At 37.8% G+C, this 18,862-nt stretch overlaps 1 protein-coding gene across 1 annotated transcript in view; it reads left to right on the top strand.

The window, feature by feature from the left end:
- LOC141503380 (tetraspanin-36-like) overlaps positions 1-18,862 on the top strand; it is a 54,684-nt gene continuing 35,822 nt past the window's right edge. Inside the window, exon 1 of the mRNA XM_074208615.1 lies at positions 1-286. Coding sequence (XP_074064716.1) covers positions 200-286 — 87 coding nt within the window. The 5' untranslated portion in view covers positions 1-199. The remainder of the gene's footprint in view (positions 287-18,862) is intronic.

Raw genomic sequence — 18,862 nt, 5'->3', positions numbered from 1 at the left:
AAAGTGAGCTGTGTTCTGATCTGGACAGTGATTGTTTTGTTTTATTCTGTGCATTAGGAAACATGTGACTGGGTAGGATGATACATAAATCATGTGATTGAGTGAAGCTCAAATTCAGCCAAGAAACTGAGAAGAGTGGGAGCCCAGTAACCCGACCCAGACTTTCTCTGCCAGGCAGGCAGCCACATCACCGACCTTGATGCTGGCCCTGGGGCCCATGGCCGCCATGGACTGTGGGATGATGACCTCCAAGACGGTGCTTCTACTGCTCAGTGTCATCTTCTTGGTAAGTTAGCAAGGACCCCAGGGATGGGGTGGATGAGGTAGGAGAGGAGTAAAACTCTAAATACCAATTCCTGTTCTAGCAGCTTCCTCCAGATGAAACTGACCCCGACTACCTACATCACAGCTGGGCTGCCTCTTTGGGGGGAGAAGATGGTGTGTTGGGGGAAGGTGGTTTTGTATGTGTGTGTGTGTGCGTGTGCCTGCGTCAGCAGGATTATTAGAAAAGTTCAGGATTATTTTCCCCTTCTGTTCCTTTTATGTCCATCTCATTTTGTGATGATGTTTTTTTCAGATTGTGATGATTGTGCTGGAATTTTAAAGAATAGTTTCATGATGCAATAACAAATAACAAATAAGGTAGTCAGACCAGTTAAGGGCAGTTTTTTCAGGGGGACCTGAGAAAGAAATCAAGGCTGAGCATGCTGCTACAGTTGGATTTTCAGCAAGCATGCTAATGTCAAACAGGCTATTCCCAGGAAAAGTTTCCTGGCATTCCATTGGTTGGTAATACCCTCCTCTGAGGAAAGGAAGATGGGAGACGGAGCTCAGCTGAAGCCATCAAGAGGAGCATTGCTAGACTGAAGTTATTATTAAGTGGCCAAGGGGATTCTGAATCTGGGAGTCAGAAACATCTGAGTTCAAATTCATCCTCAGATACTCACTAGCTGTTCGAGCACTAGGCAAGTCACTCAAACTCTGCCTTAGTTTCCTCATCTGTAAAATGAGGGTACCATTAGCAACCCTTTGAAGATAAAATTTGTAAATCTGTAAAAGTGCTTGACAGTAAATCCCTTGTTCCTTACCTCTACCCTTCCCCACATATTATTGCACTATTCCTAACACTGGTCCCTGGTGAGTGTACAAGGACCCAGGGACCTTGTTGCCTTGTTATTAACAGATATAAAACTGAAACGGGAACTTAATGGGAGGTTGTCTAATATAATACTTTCATATTGCATAAGAGGAAACTGAGGACCAGGAGGTTAAATGATTTGCCAGGAGTCACAGAGAATAAGTGGCAAAGCCAATCCTGAAACTCTGAACATACTACTCTTCCTATTGTACTGACATTTTCTTGCTGACTGACATGTAACTATGGGCAAGTCCCTTAAGCTCACTTGGGCCTCAGTTTTCTCCTGTGTGGACTCAGTTTTCTGATCCTTCTGGTGGCACTGTAAGCAACAGTAACAGCAACTGTTCTTCCTTTCAGCACTTAAAAACTATAGCAATATAGAACTCAAAATCTTACCCAAAAAATGATTGTTGAAAATTTCATTTGCATGCAGTTGAAAAAAAAGCCAAAAAACTATTACATTGCTTATGTATTTTTCTGTCTATTAATGCTCCAGAATTTCAATATCTCCTGATAGTTTTCCTTTCAATTTAATTTAATTATTTTCCAGTCATATATATCTCTGTGTGACCCCATTTGAGGTTTTCTTGGAGAGATAATTTGAGTGATTTGCATTTCCATCTCCAAATTACTTTATAGATAAGGAGCTAAGACAAACATGGTAAAGTGATTTGTTCAGGGTCATACAGTTAGTAAATGTCTGAGACTGAATTTGATCCTGACTCCAGGACTCTATCCACTGTGCCCAACTTAATTATATATTCCAAAAAAGGACCTCTTTCTCTATTGTGATTCAATCATGTCTGACTCTACATGGGATTTCCTTGTCAAAGATACTAGAGTAGTTTGCCATTTCTTTTTGAATGTATTCCCCTTTTTACAGATGAGAAACTGTGGTAAATAAGAATGAAGTGACTTGTGCAGAGGTATACATTTATTAAATGTTTGAGGCCACATTTGAATTCAGATCTTCCTGACTTCAGACTCAGTGCTCCATCTACGGTATCATCTAGCTGCCCCTATTGTATATTGCCCATAAAAACTTCAGTGTCCTGCGCTATGTGAGAGTTCTTAGAAATATTTCAGAACTTTGTCTCATATTGTTAATAGTCATCTCATAATGGATTTTCCCTCTTCCAGTCAGACATAGACTTCCTTAAAGAACATCACTTCATCCCCCTGCCCCAATGATAGAGACTATCTAGGCTCTTGAAAATGTTCAGGGCAAAATCTCAGAGTTGAGCCACTTTAGGCTGAAATGTTCTCCCACTTTTGCTAAAAAATGGGAAAAGACTGATACCTGAGCCCTATAGATTTGACTCAGTCTTAGTATCAGCTCCAAAAAACCAGCATGACAAGGGTACCAGGAGCCCTCTACCATCTTTGTTGGTGTAGTTCAGTCTTCTTCAGGAATGAGGAACAGGAACAAAATCACTGAATAAAATTCAGATAAGTAGCAATGAACTGAATCTAATTATAGAATCATAGTATGAGCCTTGGGGAGATCTTAGAGACCAGCTAGCTCATTTTCTTTCATTTTACAGATCAAGAAACTGAGGTCCAAAGATGTGAAATAATTTGTCCAAGGCTATATACACAGGGAATATGTGACTGAGGTGGGCATTGAACTCCAATGTTCTGATTTAATACCATGAAATACCCTCCCCTTCTTCTCAGTACCTTTTAAACCACTCAGATAGAGAAGAGATCTATGGACATTATAGACATCATAATGGTCATGCCATGCTGTTTTTCCTCATCATTCTCTTCTCAGTGCAATGCTCACAATAATCTTGCTGCAATAAGGGTGGTCTCCTTTTATCCATCACCTTCATAAGCAAAATAATCTACAATACACAGTAAGCAATGCACAAGCAATTTGATTTTTCTTTTACTGGTCACTCTTAAATGGAAAATTCAGTTAGTTTCTACCCTCTGTTGTGCCCACAGCATGAGTTAGGGTAGAGGAAATGGAACTGTTTGTTCCTATACTGTAAAGGAGGACAGCACCTGCTTCTCAGAGTTTGTTCCAAGAGAGAAGTTCCTGTTTATATAATTATCATGTCAAAGGCCCAGTCTAAAAGAGTGTTTGCTTTGCTAACTTAACATTGTTTAAGTAGGTGCTTTAAAAATACTGAAAATCCACTGAAGAGAGGTGTTTGCCTCTAGTTTTTTTGGTTAAGAAAAAATGAAAGTGATGGGGTGGTTAGGTGGCAGTGGATAAAGCACCGGCCCTGGAGTCAGGAGTACCTGGGTTCAAATCCTGTCTCAGACACTTAATAATTACCTAGCTGTGTGTCCTTGGGCAAGCCACTTAACCCCGTTTGCTTTGCAAAGACCTAAAAAAAAAAAATGAAAGTGTATGAAAACTATATTTACTTGATGTAACCCTTTAATTGATGTATTTTATGAAGTGGAAAACTTTTTTGAAATTTGCCAGATTCTTTTTAATGGGGTCCTTAATGACCATTTCTAGTTTAAGGTGGTTGATGGATTTAGCCATATATGCTGCTGAAGAAATTGTCTACTTTTCCCCCTTTCCTCTTACATGTATGTAAGATTGAGTTTAGAGGGAAAGCATTTTCTATATTAATTATGTTTAAACCTTTCAAGATAGTTATTTAGCTAGCTTAGTGTTTAACTAAACTTTTTTTAAACAAGGCCAAGATCTAATGCTATTTTGAGATTTTGAAATTAAACAAAAATACTTACTTCAAAAAAAAATACTTAAAATCAGTCTGAGAATGAGACTTTTAACTTTTTTTAAATTTTACTTCTGTATCTAATACAATGCCCTTTTTGACCACAGCAACTCTCAAAGATTTTATCAAACCATTAGTCAAATAACAAATATTAATTAAACACTTATTATAAGCCAGATATGGTGCTAGATGCTGGGGTCACAAGAAATAAAATAATCTCTTTCTATGAAAATTATATATGTATATAAATATATATATATATTTATGTATATAACAAGGATACAGGCAGACAGAGATTGATGGATCTAAAAATTCAAAACAGGGATAGACAGATGAATACAAAAAATGCAAAGTATAGACAGAGAGAGAATAAATACAGGGTAATGAAAGGGGGAACTTGGATGAGCATGAACAGTTCCAAATAGAAAGCAATTGCTTGGGCATTGTTTTGAAGGAAGAGAAGAAAGGGATTGGGGTGGAAGTGAGGAGGGAGAGAAAGAAAGTATTCCAAGTCCTGCCAGTACAAAAAACTGGAGCTAGGAGATGGAGTATCATCTGAGAGGAAGAGAGAGGTTGGATTACAAAGAGTGGGAAGACTATCTAATATACAAGATAGGTTATGGAAAAGAAGCAAACAGGCTTTAAAATACTTAACAGAGGAGTTGACATTTTATTATAGAGGCTGTATAAAGCCATAAGAGTTGATTGAATAGGGAATTGTTGTGGAATTTCTATTTAATGAAACTCCCTTTGATAGCAGTGTTGGGACAATTGAAGGGGTGAGAGACCAGAAGCAGAAAGACCAATTAGGAGACTATTAAAATAATTTAGGCAAAAGGAAGATGAAGGTTTGGAACTAAAGTGGTAATTGTGTTGTGAATAGAAAGAAGGGATCAGACTTGAGAGATTGCAACTGGAAAAAATGGCAAAAATTAACAATGGAATATGTGGGGTAAGGGAGAGTGATAAGATTACAAACTTGAATAAAAATGAATACTGGTACCTTTGAAAGAAACAAGGGTGGTTAGTGGGAGAAGATAATGAGTTCTGTTTTGGACATGTTGAATTTGAAAGGTCTCCAGGACATCTAGTAATTGCATGTGCAAAAGGAGAGACTGGGGCTAGATATAAAGATATGAGTAAATCATCAAGGAGCTGATGGCATTCACCAAGAGAGAGACGAGTGTAAGAATGAGAAGACTGGAGGGATTAGGACAGAGTCTTGGGGAACATCCACAGTTAGAGGACATGATTTGGATCATGAACCAGCAAAGGGGAAAAGTCAAAGGTAGGACTAGAACCAAGAGGAAGTAATATGCTGAAAGTTCAGAGCATTCATGTGTGTGTGTGTGTGTGTGTGTGTGTGTGTGTGTGTGTGTGTGTGTATAAGGGTAGGAATTGGGGGAGAGAAGGTGGATCAGGTGCTGAAGGCAGAACCTTAAGAGTATTTGCAGAAAGGATGAGGATTGAAAAAAAAAAACTCAGTAAATGTGGCAATTAAGAGATCCATAGTAGTTAGAGAAAATTTCTAAATAAAAGTCTAGAAACCAGATTACAGAGTGGAGGAGTGTATGGAAGAATAGACAAGTTTGCTTAAGAGTTTGACTAACAAAGAGGAATGAGAATACTTCAGGGGATGGTAAGCTTCTCTAGATTTTTTAAGGATGGAGTGGAATTGTGGGGGATGTCTAAAGGCTATGGGGAAGATATAGGTGGAAGATTAGAAAAAGATAGGCTCATTAGATCAAAGGTGATAGGATCAAAGGCACACAGAGTTTTTGTTCTAATTTTCTTTGCTCTTGACCCTGACATTTGCTAAAATATTAGAATCAATCTTCAAGGATTTCATGTCATCTGTAAAACAATAATAAAATTCATGTGTTTCTCCTGGATTACTGGAAATTGGATTTAAAAGATCTGCTAACGTTGTAATGATTCAGGAGAGTCTTCCTGATTACAGACCTGGCAATCTACACACTTCACTAAATGTTAAAACCTTGACTTACTAGGTATGTGAACCTGGACAAGTCACTTTACTGTTTGCCTTGGTTTCTTTACTTGCAAAATAGAGAAGGAAATGGCAAACCACTCCAGTTTCTTTGCCAAGAAAATCACAGATATGGTCCCAAATACTTGTACATGACTGAAAGGACACAAGAAAAAATGGGTGTTATTATAATCAAAAATTACTCTGTTGACTCATAACCTCTCCATAGGAGTATGAGCCGAGAGGGAGAGGCACAAAGTGAAAAGTATGTCAATCATTCCAAACCATTATCCTAGTTTACAAATAGCCTATATAAAATTTAACTTCTCATCTAAACTGAAAGGTGGGCTAAATATCTAAACTGAAAGGTAAGCTAAATAAGCTATCCCCTGCCTGGAATGTAATATCACCCCAATATCCAATATTTAGCAAAAAAATCTGTAATCTTAACAGTTTAGTCATAGGAAGTTTTTTCTCTAATCTGGCAAGTCAAATAATAAAACAACTGTGACTTGGAACTCAGAGAAGTTGAAGCACCAAATCTCTGGCCCTCTCAACTCTGGACCCTTGTGTGCATTTTTTTCAATTAAAAAAAACATTTTTGGTTAAAGTTTTGAGTTCTAAATTATATCCTCCCCTCCTTCCCTCTCATTCCCCATCCCTGAGATGTTAATTAATCAGTTATAAGTTATTCATGTGCAATTATGTAAAATATTTCCATATTAGTCATTTTGTACAAGAAGATTCAAAAGAAAAAAATGTAAAAAAAAGTAGCATTCTTCAGATTATAATCCAATCTATATCAGTTCTTTCTTTGGAGGCGGATAATATGTTTCATCATTAGTTCTTTGGGGATTGTCTTGAATCATTATATTGCTGAGAATACCTAAAGCATTCACAATTCTTCATTGAACAATATTTTTACTATGTACAATGTTCTTCTGCTTCTTTTCATATCACTATACATCAGTTCATGTAGGTCTTTCCAGGTTTTTCTGAAACCATCCTGTTTATCATTTCTTATAGCACAATAATATTTCATTAAAATCATATACTACAATTTAATTCCCCAATTGATGGGTGTCCACCACAAAAGGAGCTGTTAAAATATCTTTATGCAAATAGGTCCTTTTCCCTTTTATAATGTCTTTAAGATATAAACCCTAACAGTGATATTGCTGGATCAAAGGATATTTAAATTTTGTAGCCCTTTGGACATAGTTCCAAATTGCTCTCCAGAATGGTTAGATCAGTTCACAACTCCACCAGAAGTGCCTTTGTGGCCCAGTTTTCCCACATTCCCTCCAACATTCAAAATTTTCCTTTTTTTGTCATATTAACCCTATTGATAAGTATGAGGTGGTACCTCAGAGCCATTTTAATTTGCATTTCTCTGATCAATAGTGATTTAGAGCATTTTTAAATATGATTATAGATAACTGATTTCTTTGTTGGAAAACACTGTGCAATTTGGTGACCATTTATCAATTAGGGAATAATTTGTATTTTTGTAAATTAGACTTAATTCTCTCAATATAAGGCCTTTATCAGAGATACTTGTTATAAAACATTTTCCCAGTTTTCTGCTTTCCTTATAATTTTGGTTGTGTTATTTTTGTTTTCTGAAAATATTTTTAATTTTATATAATCAAAATTATTTATTTTATATTTTGTAATGTTTTCCTATCTTCTTAACTATTCCATGCTCCCCTAACTTGTTTATGGTATCACCCATTATATGTGTAAATCATGTACCCATTTTGACTTCATTTTGGTATACATTGTAAGATGTTGGTCTATACCTAATTTCTGACATACTGTTTTCTAGTTTTCCCAGCAGTTTTTGTCAAATAATAAATTTTTGTTCCAAAAGCTTGGATATTTGATTTATCATATACTTAGATTACTATAGTCATTTACTATAATGTTATTTGTAAGGTGCACTTAGATAGTTCAATAGCTAGGACACTAGCTCTAGAGTCAGGAAAACTTGAATTCAAATCCAGCCTCAGACATTTGACACTTACTAGTGTATGATCTTGGGCAAGTCACTTAACCCTGATTGCCTTGCATCTAGAACCATCTCCAGTCATTCTGATCCATATCTGGCCACTGGATCCAGATGGCTCTAGAGGAGAAAGTGAAACTGGGTGATTTACCACAGTACCTCCCGCCTCACTCAAATCCAAATCACTTGCTTATCTTGAGATCATTTCCTTGATATCTTGGTGGTCTTTAAGAACAAAGGACTAACATCATCATCAATTTGCACTTAATCTATTCTACTGATCCATCATTCTATTTCTTAGCCAGTACCACATTGCTTTCATAATGTCTACTTTATAATACAGTTTAAGATTTGGTATACTTAGAACCACCTCTTTTACATTTTAAAAATTGATTCCTTGGACTTTTGTTGTTCTAAATGAATTATGTTATTATTTTTTCTAGCTTTATAAAATATTTTAGATTGGTATGGAACTGAATAGATAAATTAATTTAAGTAAAATTGTGATTTTTATTATTGACTTGGTCTACCCATGAGAAGGAGATATTTTTCCAGTTAATTAGATCTAACTTTATTTGTGTGAAAAGCATTTTGAAGTTCCTGGGTTTGTCAGGTAGACTTCCAAGTCATTTATATTGACTGGAGTTAATTTAAATAGAATTTTTTTTTTCTATCCCTTACTCTACTAGACTTTGTAATATATAGAAATGCTGGATATTTTTGTAGATTTATTTTGTATCCTGCAATTTACTACAATTGTTAATAATTTCAAGTAGTTCCCTAAAATTTTTTAAGTGTAATATCATATCTACAGAGTGATAGTTTTGTTTCCTCATGGCTTATTCTAATTCCTTCGATTTCTTTTTCTTCTCTTTTTGCTATAGCTAACATTTCTAGTACAATATTAAATAATAGAGTTGATAAATGCTTCATCCTTGATTATATTGGGAAGGTTTCTAGCTTATCCCCATTAAAGATAATACTTGCTGATGGTTTTAGGTAATTATTACTTAACCATTTTTAGGTAAACTTGATTTATTCTTATACTTTCTAGTGTTTTGTTGTTGTTGTTGTTGTTGTTTTAGGTTTTTGCAGAGCAATGGGATTAGGTGGCTTGCCCAAGGCCACACAGCTAGGTAATTATTAAGTGTCTGAAGCTGGATTTGAACTCAGGTACTCCTGACTCCAGGGCTGGTGCTCTATCCACTGTACCACCTAGCTGCCCCCTCTCTAGTATTTTTTAATAGGAATGGATGCTATATTTTTTCAAATGGTTTTTGTTGATTTTGTTGCTGATAATGGTCAATAATGATGATAGTTTTCCTAATACTGAATCATCCCTGTGTTCCTGCTTTAAATCCCACCTTGTCATACAGTTTGATCCTTGTTATATACTGTTGATATTTCTTTTTATTTTATCTTTATTTTAATTTAAAATTTTTTGTCAATATTAGAGAAATTGATCTATAATTTTCTTTCTCTGCTTTAGTTCTTCCTGATTTGCATATCAGCAACATATTTGTGTTGAAAAAGGAATTTGATAGGACTCCTTCTTTGCCTTGTTTTCTAAATAATTTATATAGTGTTGGGATTAATTGTTTAAATGTTTGGCAGAATTTGCTTGTGAATCCATCTGGTCATGGAGATTTTTTGTTAGAAAGTTCATTATTGTCTTGTTCAATTTATTTTTCTGAGATTGGGTTGTTTAAGTATTTTAAATGTTAAAATATTTTTGTGCAAATAAGTCATTTCATTTAGATTGATGAATTTATGGATAAAATAGCTCCTAACAATCATCATAATTTCTTTTTCATTTTTGATACTAGTAAATTGGCTTTCTTCTTTTTTAATCAAATTAACCATGAGTTGTCTATTTTATTGGTTTCTTCATAAAATCAGCTTCTAGTTTTATAGTTCAATGGTTTTCTTACTTTCAATTTTACTAATCTCTCCTTTGATTTTCAAGATTTCCAATTTGGGAATTTTTAATTTGATCTTTTCTAGCTTTTTAGTTGCAAGTCCAATTCAAAGATGTGCTTTTTCACTATTTTATTGTTATAAGCAATTAGAGAGAGAAATTTTCCTCTTAAGTGCTGCTTTAGCTGTAGCCCATTAATTTTGGTATGTTGCCTCATTGTTTTCAGTTTCTTTAAAAAAATTAAAAATTGTTTCTATGATTTGTCCTTTGTTTTTTTTTAAAGGTCTTGTTTTTAAGGATCAGCTTATTTAATTTTCAATTAATTTTTAATCTCTTTCCATTGTTCGTTATTGTTTTTTTATTTTTTGTACAGCAATGGGGTTAAGTAACTTGCCCAAGGTCTCACAACCAGTTAATTATTAAGTGTTTAAGGCTGAATTTGAACTCCTCTTGAATCTGGGGCTGGTGCTCTATCCACTGTGCCACCCCATTGTCCATTATTGAACGTAATTTTCAATGCATTGTGATCTGAAGACGATGCATTTACTATTTCTACTTTTCTTCATTTGATTGTGAGGTTTTTATATCCTTATATATGACCAAATTTTATATTAGGTGCCACATAGTACTGAAAAAAAGGTATATTTCTTTTCTATACCTTTTCAATTTTCTCCAGAGATCTGTCGTTTATGCTTTTCCAGAATTTTACTCAAACTCCCGCCCTTAACTTCTTTCTTCTTTATTTTTTGGTTTGGAGAAGAATTTGAGAGGACTTTCTCACTTTCCATCTTGGGCACCCCAGGTCCCCTTGTATGCATTTAAACAGAATTCACTCCTTAAGGAGCCTGGCTACCTAAAAGAATCAGGTCCCTTTTCTTATATTCTTGGATTCATTTTGTCTTTATTTCAGTATTCCAAGGAAAAAATACTTATAGGTCAGTTTTGGTTCCTATCAAGAGGTTGAGGATTGGGTAGAAAGCTATTCAATATTCAAAAGAAGACAGGTAGGGGGCGGAGCCAAGATGGCAACAAGAAGGGATCCAGTCTTAGGCACTCTCTGATAAAACTCATAAGTTAAGGACTCTAACTAAACTTTTGAGAGACAGAACCTGGGGCGGCTAGATGGCCTAGTGGATAAAGCACTGGCCTTGGAGTCAGGAGTACCTGGGTTCAAATCTGGTCTCAGACACTTAATAATTACCTAGCTGTGTGGCCTTGGGCAAGCCACTTGACCCCATTTGCCTTGCAAAAAAAAAAACCTAAAAAAAAGGGGGGGGGAAAGAGAGACAGAACCCACAAAGGGACCCAGTGAGGCAGTTCTCCTACTCAAGGTAACCTGGAAAAGAGCAGAAAGGCTCTGCTCCCCAGGGTCGGAGGGGCGGCCCGCTGCAGGGGTGGCCCACCAGAGCGAAAGAACTTCAGCCTCCCAGAGGCAGCTCCAGGACACTGGGAGCCACGGCTCACAGCAGCGGGGGAGTCTCCTGAGCTGCACCCCGGGGAGCACCGAGCACAAAGTGGGGGAACAGCAGGAGACCTCTGCCAGAGTGAGCATGTGGAGCCCAGCCCTCAGGGCACACAGCCAGCAGCTTGGTCTTTAGGCAGCCCAGACCAGGAAACAGAAGCAGGCGGAGCTGGTAAGCAGGAGCCCCCAGGGCATGAGCCCATTGAGCTGAGGGAGGGGAGTGAAGAGAGAGACTGCTGAGCTCTGTCCTCTGCCTCTTGAACAGGACTCTGGGGCTCTGACCACATACAGATCCTGATTCCAGTCTAGGCCCCCCCATAGAACAACAGTGCCCCCCTACCTCGGCCCCGTGGCAGAGGGGGGCGCTTATGGTCATTCACAGGCCAGGAGGGAGGACAGAGCCTCACACACTGAGACCCTTGTGGGAGTGTCCCAAAAGCTCAGGAAGCACCCCAAAACCAGGCCCAGGCTGGGAAAATGAGCAAGCAGAGAAATAAGAGGAAGACTATTGAGAAATATTTTGCAAATGAGCCCAAGAAGGATCAAAATACTCAGTCTGAAGATGAGGAAGCACAAGCTCCTGCATCTAAAGACTCCAAGAAAAACACAAATTGGGCTCAGGCTATGACAGAGCTTAAAAAAGACTTTGAAAATCAAATGAGGGAGTTGGAAGAAAAACTGGGAAAAGAAAGGAGAGAAATGCAGGAAAAACATGAAAATGAAGTCAGCAGCTTAGTCAAGGAAATCCAAAAAAATGCTGAAGAAAATAGCATGCTAAAAACCAGCTTAGATCAAATGGATAAAACAGTTCAAAAAGTTATTGAGGAGAATTCTTTAAAAAGCAAAATTGGCCAGATGGAAAAAGAGATAAGAAAACTCTCTGAGGAGAACAAATCCTTCAGACAAAGAATAGAATTCAGGGAGATTGATGAATTTACCAGAAATCAGAAATCAATACTTCAAAACCAAAAAAGTGAAAAATTAGAAGAAAATGTGAAATATCTCATTGAAAAAACAACTGATATGGAAAACAGACTTAGGAAAGATAATTTAAAAATTATTGGAATACCTGAAAGTCATGATCAGGAAAAGAACCTTGACATCATTTTGAAAGAATTACTACAGGAAAATTGCCCTGATATTCTAGAAGCAGAGGGCAAAATAGAAATGGAGAGAATCCACCCATCCTCGCGAGAAAGAGATCCCAAAAAACCAACCCCTAGGAATATTATAGCCAAGTTCCAGAACTCCCAAGTCAAACAGAAAATATTACAAGCTGCCAGAAGGACACAGTTCAAATATCATGGAGCTGCAGTCAGGATCACACAGGACTTAGCAGCAACTACATTGGAAGCTCGTAGGGCTTGGAATACAATATACCGGAAGGCAAAAGAGCTTAGAATGCAGCCAAGAATGAACTACCCAGCAAGGCTGAACGTCCTCTTCCAGGGAAAAAGATGGACTTTCAATGAACCAGGGGAATTTCAAAGGTTCCTTTTGGAATGGCCAGAGCTGAACAGAAGGTTTGATCTTCAGATACAGGACTCAGGTGAAGCATGGAGATTGGAGGAGAGGGGGGAAACATGAGGGACTTAATGAGGATGAACTGCATGTATTCCTGCATAGAAAAATGACACTGATAATACTCATATGAACCTTCTCAGTTAATAGAGCAGGTAGAGGGAGCTTTTATAGTTGAATCACAGGAGAAAGCTGAATTCGAAGATAAAATATGGTGTAAAAATGGAGTCGATAGAAAAAAGGGAAATGGAATGGGAGAAAGAAAAAGGAGAGGGGGGAATAGTCCACGATATTTCACTTAAGATTTTTTTTTATTACAATGAGCTATTGCAATGATATGGAAGGGGGGAGGCAAGGGGGAATGAGGGAACCTTTGCTCTCATCAGAGATGGCTAGGAGAGGAAACAGCATATATACTCAATGGGGTATAGACATCTCAAGTAAGAAGGAGGGGGGAGCAGGGGGAAGAGGTGGGGATGTGAATAAAGGAGGAGAGGATGGACCATGGGGGGAGAGTAGTCAGATATAACACATTTTCTTTTTTACTTCTTGCAAGGGGCTGGGATTGGAGGGCCTGTCCAGGACCATAGGGCCAGGTGGATTCTGGGCCTAAGGGGTGGTATGGGGGCTCAGGGCTTCTTGGCCCCAGGACCAGGGATCTGTCTGCTGCGCCACTCAGCTATCCTACAGCAGAGTCAGAGTGAAAGGAGAGAGAAAATATAGTACATGGTAGTGGAGAAATAAGAAAGGAGGGAGTTGCGATCAGCAATGGCAACATTGGAAAAATATAGAAGTAACTTTTGTGATGGACTTATCATAAAGAATGCGATCCACCCATGACAGAGTTGTTGGTGTTGGAAAAAAGACTGAAGCACATTTTTTGTTATTATTATTTGGGGGAGGGTGCAGGGCAAGTGGGGCTGGGTGGCCTGCCTGGGGCCACATAGCAGGGTGATCTTTGGGTGTCTGGGGCCAGATTTGGACCCAGGTGCTCCTGGCTCAAGGACCAATGCTCTGTCTGCCACCCAGCCACCCCTACTATTATTACTATTTTATTTTATTTTGGGTCTTTTTTCCCCTTCTTTTTGGTTTTTGCAGGGCAGTGGTGATCGGTTGGCTTGCATGTCACATGGCTGGGTGATTGTGGGGTTTACGAGGCTGGATATGGCTCGGGTGCTCGTGGCTCCAGGGCTGGTGCTTTGTCCATTGCGCCACCTGGCCATACCTACAATTACTACTATTATTTTTTTTAATTTAAATTTTTTTTCTCTCCCCTTTACTTTTTTTCACCCAAGCAAGTCTATCTGTATTCATGGGTGGAGGGGTATTTTGTTTACTTGTAAACAAGAATATTTTATTAATGTAAAAAAATTTGTACAAAATGAGAATAAAAAATAAATTTAAAAGTGAAAAAGCTTATAAAAAAAAAGAAGCCAGGTATTGTGTTTTTTCCAAGTAGTTTGACTTTTGGGGATATCATTTGGGGTTTTCTTGGCAAAGATATTAGAATGATTTGCGATTTCCTTCTCCAGCTTATTTTACAGTTGAAGAAACTGAAGCAAATAAGATAAACTAGAGATAATAAATGGAAAGAAGATGCTAGTAATAAGGGAAATTGGTAAAGACTTCCTATAGGAATTGAGATTTTAAGCCACAACATGAAGGAAGCTGTGCAAATTAGAAGGAAGAGAATATTCCAAGCATAGGGACAGCCAAGTGAATGCCCAAAGGGAGGGATATGAATGTCTAGTGCAAAGGAAGACAGTGTGAGTCAGAGTACCTGAGGGGCAAGGCTATAAAAGATGTAAGAAGACTAGAAAGATAGGAAGGGACAATAGGATGATAGGAAGGTTACAAAGGCTTTCAAAATCAAATAGAGGATTTTATGTTTTGATCCTGGAAGGAATGAGAAGTCCAGTGGAGTTGGCTAAATAGAGGGATGATATGATCAGATCTGTGCTTTAAGAGGATCAGTTTGACAACTGAGTGGAGGGTTGGTGGCTGGAAGTAGAAAAAGTCAACACACAAGAGACAACAAGGGGCCCAATTTCAAGTTTACATAGTCGAGCACCAGTTTAAACTGCCATGTGGGAGCAGTTGCCAGGCTGCCATGGTAGAGAAAGGCACTAATGCTACTCAGGGGAAAGTCCCAGGTTACAGGAAGCCACCTGGAGCATTGAGAGAAGAAAAAGATACAGATGGAGTCATTTCCTTTTTAAAGGTATACTGATTTCTCTGCACTCCCTGTTCAGTAGTCACTTTTTTTTTTTTTTAGTTTTTGCTAGGCAATGGGATTAAGTGGCTTGCCCAATGCCACACAGCTAGGTAATTAAGTGTCTGAGGCCGGATTTGAACTCAGGTACTCCTGACTCCAGGGCCAGTGCTCTATCCACTGTGCCACCTAGCTGCCCCCCTTATTAAGGGATTTCTTCATTACTCCCCAAAGCATCCAAGACCTTTAACACAGAGTCACAGTCACATTTGTTCCTGTAAGTTTCCAGGAAAGTTCTGGTACCCCCCTCCTTAGGTAGTCCCTACAGGGCTATTTGCACATGTGATACGACAGTCTCTTCATACATGTATTGAAGTCTGACTGTCAGGAAGCATCTAAATATGAATCTAATCAACCAATACTGTAAATTAACATTTGAACATTAAAGCTTGTATTACAAAGCATATAAAGAGAGAATTGGGCCCTGCCTCTGAATTCTAGTTAGCAAAGGAATAGGACCTTGCCCTTCCTTCTTTTCCTTAAGAGAAGTCAGCTCTTTTTCTGCATAAACAAAGTAGAACGAGGGAAAGTCATTGTATTAGCAGAATTGGGACTTTTACACACTGACACACACACACACACACACACACACACACACAAATAGATATTAGGATAATTACTGTTGTATCATTCCTGTTACAGACAGTCTTCTACTAATGAGTCCCCCATCTCTCCTTCATCCTTCTTTTAAGTAAGAAATTCTGTTGTCAACCTTCTTGGATGCCTCTCTCTCTCCAATGAAATCACCATTCTGTTAAGCCCATTCTTATACTCACATCAAGTGAAACATGTTGGTGGTGGGCATGATTAGACGAAAGTCAGAACAGGTTTCCATTCCTTTGACAACATCAAATCAAGCCCCAAAGAAGGGATAGAAAAAAGTAGGAAAATTATACCACGTGTTTTCTTAAGATCACAGAATGAGTTAGTTTCAAAATCTGTTAGAGGAAAAAAAAGATGTCACTTTGATATAATAGTCATTCAGCCCTGCAGGCTGAAAATAATTGAGGCTAAGCATAGCATGGGCTTTTCTAAGAGGTAGTAACTTCAACCTCAGCTGGTCACATTTACATTTATTTCCTAATGCATGTTTCATATTCTTTGATGCCATTTCCTTCCTTGAGAAAGCATTGTGCCAAATTGCCTGGAGACATAATAAAAATCACTCATGGTAGGCAGTGGAAAGCTTGCATTCTTGAGTGCTTCAGAACTATAAGCATGAGGGCTAAATTGAGGATGGGACTTCACATGGTGTAGTTTCCCAAAAAGATAATCTTAAAAAGTACAGGTTGAATTTTACAGTAGATAGAAGACTTATCTTTGCAATGAAGGTGAACTAAGTTCAAGTCTTGTCTCTGATATGTATTGACTCTGTGACTCTGAAGCGTAAGTATCTTAGCCTCTCTGTGCTTGAGTCATTCTTCTAGAATAGACTAGAATAGACCAAAGAGTAGATTGTAATTTGCATTGGTGGAAGGAGGGTCCTTATTGGGAATGTCCTCTACTCCAATGGAACACATACTCATATCTGGCCTTAATATTATAGAGGAAAATTTAAAGTGAGTCAAGGCTAGCTTGAATACCTAAAAAAGTTTAACCATGGGAGAATTAAAAGGATTTCATAATCAGACATTTTCTTTTATGTGAGGAAGGAAATCTATGACATATGGAGCCTAAGGATGATTGGTGCCAAAGCATTTTCTTTCTACCTGGAACATAATTACTGTATAATTGTAAGAAAAGTTACAAAGAGTGATAGAGGTCTAAGTTTATCATATTCACTTTTGGTGGTGGGGTGGGGGGAACATCTGCCTTTTATGCTAATGCTTTAAGCTGTCTAAAATCCCCTTTTTTCTTGGAAATTCAGAAAATATTATCTTCTGTGTAGTATAAAAAGACCATGTCATCTAGCAATTTTAAACTTGAGAGCCATTCTTCCCCAGAACCTGGGTACAAATCCTCTGTTTCTAGATTTTGATCAATGAGACCACAGGGCCTCCTTCAATACAACTGCTTTCACAGCAAGCACTTTGTTTTGTTTTTTGTTTTTTTTAGGATTTTTACAAGGCAAATGGGGTTAAGTGGCTTGCCCAAGGCCACACAGCTAGGCAATTATTAAGTGTCTGAGACCGGATTTGAACCCAGGTACTCCTGACTCCAAGGCCGGTGCTCTATTCACTATGCCACCTAGCCGCCCCTTAAAAGCACTTTGAATGAATCCAGTGGATATGCCCAAATTTATATAGTCATGTAGATTGGTTCTATACAGTTGTGTCTTGTTCAAACAATTGTTTCTTAAAAGTTGTGTGTAAATTGAAATTTTGTCAGAGCAATTCCATAATTTTATGAGGGCTTCCATTTAATGATGAATGAAATCTTTATGTGGAATATAAAAATCACTTAATTTTGTGAGGGCTTCCATTTAATGGTGAATGAAATCTTTATGTGGAATATAAAAATCACTTTCTTCTTCTTCTTCTTCTTCTCTCTATCTCTCTTCTTTCCTTCCTTCCCTCCTTCCTTCCTTTTTTCTTCCTTTCATTCCCTCTCCTTCTCCTCTTCATCTTTCTTTTTTATTTGATTTGTTTTATTACATTTTAAGTTCCAAACTGTAATCTCTCCCTCCCTCCACAACCCACACTAGAGAAGGCCACCATTTAATGCAGATTAATAAATATATGTGAAACCATACTATGTGTCTTTCTATCTGTCTTTCTCTGGAGATGGATAGCATCTTCTTTCATAGGTCTTTTATAGCTGGGTTGAATATTTATGGTACTCAGAATAACTTGGTTGATCACAATTACTTTTGACTGTTATTAGGTACAACAATTCTCAGTTCTAATTTCACTTTTCATTATTTCATGCAAGTCTTCTCATGTTTTTTCTAAAATCAGCCCTTATTTAAAACATACTATTCTATCACATTCTCTCATTTTCTTCTCTTTTTTTAAAAAGACTGCATCTCCCCATTTCACCCAGGCTGGAAGAACAGGGACTATTTATGGTATCAAATCTCACCACTGATGGCACAAGAACTTAGACCTGCTCTTTCCCCAACCTGAGCTGGTTCCCTTCTTCCTTAGGCGATCTGGAACCCCTTCCACCTGTGGGGTAATCACCATATTGATGCTGAACCAATGTGCCTACCATAGTTAAGAGCTCCCAAGCTGAACCAGCCTCATCCTCCCCTTAAGACTGAGTTTACAGACCTGGGCTACCTACATCTGGCCCTCCCTAATTTCTTTTGGAAACTTAAATTTCATGTATCTTATTTTCTTAAAGAGGAATGTTCCTATAAGGATGCATAGCTGCTAATCTACAATTTTTAGAATCAAAACTATTGAGCACAACCTGGTTTGTAAAGTGGTAAAAGTGAATGAACCATTCACATAGTTTTCTCCAAGGCTGTAGGCTCTCTGAGGGCATGACCCAGAAGGTACTTTACTTTGACTCCTACTTCCCTGTCAAGCATAGTTTATAATAATATAGGTAAGTATTTAATAGGATCATAAAATTCAGAGCTGGTTGAACATCAAGGTAAGGTTAATCCAGATGCTGAGTTGACTAGAGTTGCTACCATATGAAGAACAGTTAAAAAAATGTGGGAATGTTTAGGCTGGAGAAGAAAAGACAAGTGACATAGCTATCTTCAAATATTTTTCAAGGTGTAATAAAGAAGAGGAGTTAATTTTTTTCCCCTGTAGTTCAGTGAGAATAGCAAAGTCATAGAAAATTTGGTAAAGACCCTGTCCTTTGGTTAGACCACAGAAGAGGGAATCCAAGCAGCTTCAACATAAAAACTGAAACTCGAGGGAATCTGGAACAGTTATATAAATGAGTGATGCTTGGCA

The sequence above is a fragment of the Macrotis lagotis genome, chromosome X (assembly GCF_037893015.1).
Source record: "Macrotis lagotis isolate mMagLag1 chromosome X, bilby.v1.9.chrom.fasta, whole genome shotgun sequence".
NCBI classification, from domain to species: Eukaryota; Metazoa; Chordata; class Mammalia; order Peramelemorphia; family Peramelidae; genus Macrotis; species Macrotis lagotis.
This window is presented reverse-complemented; position numbering and strand designations above follow the sequence as displayed.